This window comes from Manis pentadactyla, chromosome 13 (assembly GCF_030020395.1).
Source record: "Manis pentadactyla isolate mManPen7 chromosome 13, mManPen7.hap1, whole genome shotgun sequence".
Classification (NCBI taxonomy): Eukaryota; Metazoa; Chordata; class Mammalia; order Pholidota; family Manidae; genus Manis; species Manis pentadactyla.
In genome coordinates, this window is record NC_080031.1 from 22,285,641 (window position 1) to 22,294,744 (window position 9,104).

Consider the following 9,104-nt stretch of genomic DNA (forward strand, 5'->3'; position numbering starts at 1 on the left):
GTAAGTCTGAGGCTTTGGGATTGATCAAAATTTCAATTAACTGGTGTTATAAGTGCTATTTTTCTGACTATATGACTTCTTTAATGAATTGAACTCTATTTGTGAGTAGAAACTGTACATACTCTGTACACTGCTGTGCCCTTAGCACTGATTGTATCATGAACAATAATAATCTTTATTGAATAAACAAATGACATTAAAAACAATAAGTTTAAAAAGTTGATATTTCAGGTTTATTAAGTGCCACTTAAAAATGATCAAGCTGCAGAAGCAATGGGACATGAGAACATCACAGAATTTATCCTCCTGGGACTCTCTAGAGATAAGGATGCAGAGGTTGCCTGCTTTGTGCTTTTCTCACTTTGCTATATTGCGATTCTCTCAGGAAACCTGCTCATTCTTTTCACCATCAGGGGCAGCCGCCTCAGGGAGCAGCCCATGTACTTTTTCCTCAGCTGCCTGTCCTTCATGGATGTCTGCTTCACCTCCACGGTGGCCCCCAAACTGATCACAGACTCACTGGCTCAGAGGAAGACCATCTCCTACAACAGCTGCATGGCCCAGATGTTTTATGCCCACTTTTTTGGTGCCGTGGAGATCTTCATCTTGGTGGCCATGGCCTACGACCGCTATGCAGCCATCTGCAGACCCCTCCGCTATACGGCCATCATGAGCACACGGGTGTGCTATGCCCTTGTGGTGGCCTCCATTCTCGCGGCATTTTTCCACTCAATCCTGCATGTATTGGTCATCACGGTGCTTCCCTTCTGTGGCCCCAATCAGATAGACCACTATTTCTGTGACGTATTCCCCTTGCTGAAGCTGGCCTGCACCGACACTAGCCTTCTGGTCATTGCGATCATCTCCACCACTGGGGTGCTGTCCATTTTGACCTTTGTTGCCTTGGTGATTTCCTACATCATCGTCCTGTCCACACTGAGGACCCGCTCGTCCGAGGGCCGCCGCAAAGCCCTCTCTACCTGTGGGTCTCACGTCACTGTCGTGTTCATGTTCTTCCTGCCCCTCATCTTCACCTATGCTCCCATGGCTGATTCGGTCAGTAATGACAAGGTGTTTTCCCTATTTTACACCATGATTGCCCCCATGTTCAACCCTCTCATCTACACACTGAGAAACACAGACATGAAGAATGCCATGAGGAGAGTGTGGTGCCGACACAGACTGTTTGAAGAGAAATGAACCGCTGGTTGTCCAGCCCTTTGCTGGATCTGTTCTTTCCTCAGAATCGTCAATGCGAACAATAAAGCCAGTGCAGGGGTGATGTGCTGTCATCCAAGTTTGCAAGCCTTGAGGAGGAAGCCCACTCAGCCGTGCATTTCCCGTTATGCTACTGCCCTGAGGCTGTAGCCAAGGGAAGGTGACCACACAACCTGCAGGTCCCTTCCAGCTCTGACCTTCTGCCACTTAGGTCTGGCATTCTGGAACATTCTGTGCTTCATGATCACAGGCAGAGTGGGTATTACAGTAATTTTATCAGAGGACATTGTAAAGACTGCATAGTTGTGCAATTGTGCCCTGCTTTAGGACACAGATACCTTGACTGAGACATCTCTCACAGATAAAAAGAAGTGCTAAGCCCTCTATTTTCTGAGGTTTCCATTGCAGTTAAAAAATAAAGCAATGCAAAAATTTACAAATGTTGTTGTCAATTTTAACACTTGCACTAACAAATCATGCTTCTAAAATAATGCAGCACATGTCCTTAGACTGTCCATGCTATACTTAGAGAAACTGTTATGAAGAATTCTTGGTAACCCGTTGCTGGTACAGTCCAGGAATTAGAAGTTTCAGATTGTATGATGAACACCCTCTTAAATTCTATAAATGTGATTCAAAGACTGTACTTATAACTTCATTTTAAATTCTTCATGAGTATACAAACTGATGCTTTTGGTAAATAGGTAACCTAGAAAATATTCCACCCTATGAAAGAACCTGAGCTCATGAAACACAGCTGAAGACAAGGGCATTCTGGCTGAATTTAATTATTACTCAATGTACTTTATGCAGAAGGCATATTTTTGAGGGTTTCTTCCACCATTCAAACTAAAACCTGGTTCATAAAATGGGATCATCTTTGGTACATTGAGGGTTCCCTTATTTGCATAAGAATACTTAAGTAAAAGGATAAGTGAGAACTAAGGCCTAGAGAGAGTTTTCACCAACTTTTCACATATGAGACACACAGATCCAATATTTTTCTGGTGCTCCATCCTCTTGACCGCACCACTAAGAAATTGAAATGCATGTACTACGAGTATTACTGGTGACAGGAATCCAAGTTTTAAGGTGGGCAGTGCATTTACAGAAATTAGCCAAGGTTGATGAAGGTTTCAGCAGTATTTTTTCTCTTCCAAAATGACCCTAACAGTGTACTGCCTAGAAGATTAAGGAACATAGAACCTCAGGAGTGGCAGGAAAATAATGAAGTACACTTAAAACGAGATAAGAAAGACGATAGCAGATCAAGTCATGGTTGTGTTTGATGTTGATCTGGTGGCCAGTACCTCCTGGTAGGATTGTCCACTTCTGGAAGATGAAACTGAACAGAAATGTCTAGAGCTGCTTAGGCTGATGTCTAATTGTGCAATTACTGCTGTGTATGTAAGCCACATTTTTTGGTAATGAATTAAATGTGCTTATTGTGTCATGTTTACTATGTGGTTTCTCCTAGAAGAAGATAGGTCTTTCAGAAGTCTCTTTGAACATACCTCACATTTATCTTCTGTAAACTCTCTTCTTATAATTTATCAACAAAGGAGGAGCAAAAAGAATCCTCCTAGGCATGGGTAACATTCTGCCCCTCCCTTCCTGTGTTCTCTATGGACGAAATAGTGGGAGATGGGATGGCTGCATAGTTAGGTATTGATGCTTCGACATTTATGTGCATAATGAAGGTTATGTGCTGTCTCTCATGTCCACTCTCTCTAGCTTGGCCTTTTACACTCTTCCATTCCAAGTAATGTGCACTAAAGGTATTAGAAGTTTTATCAGTTTAAGAATGTACCTCAGAGGGGAAGGCAGTACAGCTCAGAGAAGGCAAGTAGTGATTCTATAGCATCTTAATATGCTGATGGACAGTGACTGTAATGGAGTATGTGGTGTGGACTTGATAGTAAGGGGGAATCTAGTTACCATAATATTGCTCAGGTGATTTTATATTAATTATACCAAAATAAAAATAATTAAAACTGAAAATAAAAAAGACATCATAAAAAAAAAGAATATGCCTCAGAATCCACACTTCTGCAACTTGACCTTGCTGTTCTTGGGTCAGCCAGATCAATAGTGCCGTGTAACAAGCCATCTTACCTCTTGGGGCTCATACAATAAGCATTTAATTCTCACTCATGTGTCCATGAGCAACTGGTGTCAGCCTATATACATTGGGCTTGATTGGCCTTAATTCCAGACCTCGAGGTGGGCTCAGAAATATGCCATGTAGCTCTTATTATTCTCGTGTATAAAGTGGCAGTGTTGTCTTAGTCTTTGCTCAAATTGTAGTGTTTGACCAAAGATTGCCTGTTATGCAAGCTCAGCATCATCTCTCTCTCTCTCTACATTGTGGATTGAGTTTTTACACTAAAATGTAAACAGTATTTTGATGATCTGAATGAAGTGATGAAGTTACATCATAGCTCATAATGAAACAGAAAAATTGGTCCCCATGAAAAAAGTGGGTACACCAGGACACTGTAAAGCTGAGGGGTTCCCACATAGGTCCCATAAAAATGATGAACTTCTGGAGACTCTGGCAGGTGGTAAATGTTTTAAATTTCTGGATATGCTTAAATGAGAAAAGGGGGCATATGGAGGCTTGTGGAAGCTATCTTTATATATTCAGTTGCACAATGCATGGAAGAATGATTGAAATATGTAGTTGTTACTCAAGGGACAAAAGGAAAACCATTGGTTAGAATTCAGAGACATTGTTTCAACACAGAATTAAGTAAATTCATTTATCTGGAAAATGAGGAGGGTTGTCATTTATTTTCATCCACAAGGCTCTAATCCAAGCCACATCTTCCATCTTCAAACAGTGAGGTAGTAAAAGTAAAAAACGATAAAACTACATGGATGTCAGCCAAATTGGTGATCTCACACCTATGACATGAAGTGGTGCTGTTGACAGAGTCACCCCAGACTTATGTCCTGAACTGGGTGAATTTTGACTTCTCCTCATTCTTGGTCACCTTCCGCCAAGGAACCAGGGGGAGGTTTTCTGCTAATCTGACTGGGATTGTTCTAAGGAGCTTTGTGAACAGGAATATGTTTACACAGTCCCTGGAGGAACCTTGGGTACTACTTCATATATTCCACTTCTTGCTCTTTGAGATGAATGATTCTGTCAGCATTTACCTTAGGGACTGCTGACCTTCTATATCACTAATATCCCTGGATAGTCAAGACTTTAATGCAAAGACATAAAAGAAAGTGTATTTTGGGGAATGATTATCAAGTGGGTAACATTCATCTATTCCATTATTTTATAAAGCCAGGTCAGGGTGCCTTTCCTCTGTGTCGGTTAGCAGAACAGATGGGGCTATACATCAGAGGTAGGGCTCTTTAGGTTTCATGGACTCATAGGTCCCTTGCACTCCATTAACATCAAGCATCTAGTCTCACTGCTCCCAGAGCTGAGTTTCCTGATGTGCTACTGTTTGTATAAAAATTATCAGAGGAACCTGTTAAAAACACAGAGATTTCCATATCTTTTAATGCTGCCCTACTAGATCAGAATGTTTCAGAATAGATACTGTTGTGCTTCAAAAATCCTTCATGATGAGATAAATTTGAGTAGCACTGACATAGTCATCATTTTATGATTGAGCAAGTGCAGCCCCATAGAGATCCAGTGTGCTTCGAAGCTGGATCAATAAACAAATATTTGTGTGATCCAATGCCTAGGGTTTCTTAATTGTAACTTGTAGTCCAGATGTCTTGCTGTGTTTGACCTTTATCTTTAATGTGACCTCATCAAAATCAACATCAAAGGTCTTTCTTTTAAAGCACTAACTATGCACCGTCCTTAACATAATTTGTGTATATAAACAGACACATTCCATAGCCATTAACACATACCCAGGGATAGGCAGTAACTTGAATAATCAGATTGTGGTAAAGACAATGAAACAATGGCAGAGAGATGATCAGGGATGTGTTTATTTGCTAAAGGAAGAAAAGCGCAGCTTGCCGGATGTGAAGGATGTCATTAGTTTAAGTGTCATTTCATATAGGAAAGACATATTTGCTTGTTTGGAATGAGTGTCTCTAGAATCCACAGCTGAAAATCAGGTCATGTTAGTAAAAGAAGCAAATGGCTCACTGTACTGAGTTAAGCTTATTAGGGAAAATAGTTTCCCTACCATGCATTTCAGCTAATTGTGCTTACCGTGTAGTCAGACTCAGAGTGACCGATTCCTCATGGATGTCTGTTTTCACTCATTTTCTTTAGTTTTTTCTAGTACTCATTTACACTAGTAGGGACTGCTGCCTACAGACTACAAGAAGAGATTAGACTCAGGAGGAGCACATTAGTGGGATGTTACAATTAAAGTAGGCATTTTAGAGGTAATCCTTCTCCTAATTCCTTATCATTTTTATTTAAAAAGAAAAAAATACGTCTTAGAGAAAAGAAAAGCTTTTCCCAAGGGGATGAGAACAGGTCATCTGTTTTTTTCAGACTGTGATTTTTCTCTTTCACATCCTGCTCTCACCTTCTTGCCATTCCACCCTACTTGGCTTAGGTTTCACTGTGTTTTGGAAGACTGACATCACAATGCTTTAGCTCCGAGAGCTGTCATATTCCCTGAATGCTTTTTCTGTTCACATAATATAAACGTATTGAATGCAACTATGATCATGCTGAATTTTTTAGTTGAATATGAAACATTAGAACCAGTATAATCAATTATTATCACATGTTTTATAATAAATAATTATAATTAGATAAATAATACCTTCTTTCCATAGAATGTGTTATTCTTTTGTGTGTTCCTCCAAGGAAACCCTGTATGGTTTCTATTACTCTCTTCGTTGTACAGATCCAGCTTAAATTGTTACTTTTACAACTATTTTCTGTTAGCCTCCCAGAAAACCTTCCTGTCCCACAGTTTCTTCATTGCATTCTTTACTTCTGCGTTTCTCAGTGTATAAATCAGGGGATTTAACATGGGGGTGATAATTGTGTAAAATACAGCCACCATCTTATCTTCTTTAAAGGTAGTATCAGCGCGCATATACATGAAAGTACAGGGACCAAAGAAGATGATGACCACAGCGACGTGGGAGCTGCAGGTGGAGAGAGCTTTGCGCCTGCCTTCTGCTGACTGCTTTCTAAGGGACACCAGGATGATGCTGTAGGAGATCAGCAGGATAACAAAGCTCCCCAGAGCGATGGTACCACTGTTGGCTGTCACAACAGCACCCACAAGGTATGTATCTGCGCAGGCAAGTTTCAGCACAGGGTGCACGTCACAAAAGTAGTGATCGATCTCTCTGGGTCCACAGAAGGGCAGCTGGACTACCAGAGCCACCTGGACAGCGGAGTGTAGGAACCCACCTACCCAGATCCCCAGCAACATCTTAGTGCATCTGTCACGGTCCATGATGGCCATGTAGTGCAGGGGTTTACAGATAGCCACATAACGATCATAGGCCATTACAGTAAGGATGAAGATCTCAGTGCCCCCAAAGAAATGAGCCCCAAAGAGTTGAAACATGCACCCCACATAAGAGATAGTCTTTCTCTTGGCTAGTAGGTCAACAATCATCTTAGGAGCTATGATGGAAGAGTAACTAATATCCACAAAAGACAAGTAGCTGAGAAAGAAATACATCGGAGACTTGTGAAGGTCACCCGCATACACTGTCAGAATGATGAGGAGGTTTCCCAGGAGAATGATTGTATAGAAGAAAGAAAACACCACAGAACAAACTTCTTCAGCCACTGGGTTCTGAGAAAGACCCAAGCAAATGAATTCAGTTACGTTGTTTATTTTTTCCATAGAATTAGCAGCCCAGTGTTCCAGGAGACGATTTGATAATCTGAAAGAAAAACATAACAAAGACCAACAACATTTACTTCTAACTCAAAGCACGTGCATGCTCACGATAGCTGAAAACGGAAACTGGGTGCTTACAGATGCTTGGCATGCATACTTGAAGATATTGACGTGCTCATGTCCCCCTCATTCCCTCAGCATCATAGTCCATTTGTTCACGTGAGATGAAGAAACAAAGACCAGAGAGAGAAAGCAAACTCTGTATGTCACACGTTAAGCAGAAGTCTCGCTTCCCTCACCTTTTACTGAGGTTTTCTCTTCTGTTTGTTCTAAAAATTTACGAGTTCCTGTTCTGTTTAAGGCATTGTGCCCCATTTGGAACAACTTCTGTTTTTGGTAACATGGTACAATTAATTACCTTTTAGGAAAAGTCTGTCCTATTTTTGACACAGAAGTGTAAATGTGCCCACATTTTCTCTTCTGAATTTTCCCTGAGTGTTCAAGCTCTTAGTCAGTCAGGATGTGGTGTCATGTAGTAGAGAGAGGACCAAAATCACACAAATCTGATTCTGAGATACTGGTGCCTGAGAAAGAGATAAGAAAAAAGATAAACCTATAAGAGAAACGGGTGGGGACACATCAGGACCTGTTAGATCAGAACAGAGACGAAATGAAATCTCTATTACTTTCTCCACATTCAAACTCAGTGTTGAGTATAAACCAAGAAATACTTTAATTAGTATTTTAAACATTTCGTTGCTAACTAAAAAAAGGAAACGAAAATGAAAAAGGCAAGAAAGCAAACAAAATAAAGAAAAACAAAAAGGAAGGACTCTGCCCATAATCCCACCATTGCTTCATTCATCGTTTTAATGTTTTAATGTCTTGCTGCTTCATATTAATTCTTCCACTTAGGATGCACTAAATATTCCTGGAGTAAGTCATTCCTGAAAGATACTTTAAATGGGCTAAGGAAGAGGACAATATTTAATTTTAATGGAGAACACTTCAGTTTTGAAATTCAGTAGGTCATTTATAAGGAATAGTTTTGATCTGAAAAACCTGGGGTTTCTAGGTTATTCTTCAAACCATGCCACAGATGTATCCAATTCCTTGAATTATGATAGCTCAGCATGGGATTACACAGTGTCATAGGTGATTCTTAGGAATTCTGTCCTTCAGAGGCCACATCCCCTCCAGGTCTGTCAAATGTAGTGCTCACACCTCCTGCCGAACCAGGTGTGTGTTCTCCTCTGTCCCTTTGCTCTGCACTGGGCCTGGCTCTCCAGCTTTTGGGAAACTGCAGGGCTGGGTTTCCCCAGGTCTGTGTGTTAGAGTCGAGAGAGCAGCAATACCGGTGTCCTTCCCTTATACAGCACAAAATCAGACGATAATAGTAGTGGTCATAATAGTAACAACAATAACTTCATTTCATCCTCAAGCACATCCTCCTGTGCTTCTTACTTGTTCATTCTCTTTGTTTTTATTTCTGAATTTTGAAAAGTTTACTGTTCTCCACTGCATGAGCTCTTCATTTCCAGAGAGCCCAATCATCGCAGTTTTTGACAATTGTGAATTATGTTGCTTGGTTCTCATCTAGAAGAAACTGCGCCTCTATTGTCCACACCATAAACTCCTAGAGGAGCTCTTCTTAAATCAAGAATTCCTCCTTCCACTCTCTGAGTATTTCACAAATGATAATACCTCAGTTTCTTTGGAAATCATTGATACTTTCTTTTTCACAATCATGTTACCTTATCTCATGACTATGTATAGATGCAGTTTATTTTCTTAACATCATATGAATAACATCATCTCATCACCTTATTTCTGAAAACCGTGTCTTGTAACCATATTATAGGCATTTAAAATACAGGAAGTTGATGAATTCCATTTTTCTACAAACTTCTTATATAAATTTTAGGAGAAAAAAATCTCACCCCTATTGTCCAGGGCTTGAGTTTTGCGTTATTTTTCTATCTCTTCTCATTACGTGGGTACAGCCTTCCAAAATGTAGACTGATGCTCTAGGAATTGCTTTTTGCGTAGGAGAAGCCCTGGCACCCAAAACTCAAAGGC

The 9,104-nt window shown here is 40.5% G+C and overlaps 2 protein-coding genes across 2 annotated transcripts; one reads left to right on the forward strand and one right to left on the reverse strand.

Moving 5' to 3' along the window:
- The first annotated feature begins 273 nt into the window (after positions 1-273).
- On the forward strand, positions 274-1,200 carry LOC118915933 (olfactory receptor 4P4-like). The gene has a single exon (XM_036892343.2). It carries the CDS (start codon positions 274-276, stop codon positions 1,198-1,200), a length of 927 nt encoding a protein of 308 aa, XP_036748238.2.
- Positions 1,201-6,092: 4,892 nt separating this feature from the next.
- On the reverse strand, positions 6,093-7,028 carry LOC118915945 (olfactory receptor 4S2-like). The gene has a single exon (XM_036892352.2). It carries the CDS (start codon positions 7,026-7,028, stop codon positions 6,093-6,095), a length of 936 nt encoding a protein of 311 aa, XP_036748247.2.
- Positions 7,029-9,104: the final 2,076 nt, after the last annotated feature.

Coding starts and splice junctions, on each gene's coding strand:
- LOC118915945 (XM_036892352.2), bottom strand. CDS start 7,028: ATGGAAAAAATAAACAACGTAACTGAATTCATTTGCTTGGGTCTTTCT.
- LOC118915933 (XM_036892343.2), top strand. CDS start 274: ATGGGACATGAGAACATCACAGAATTTATCCTCCTGGGACTCTCTAGA.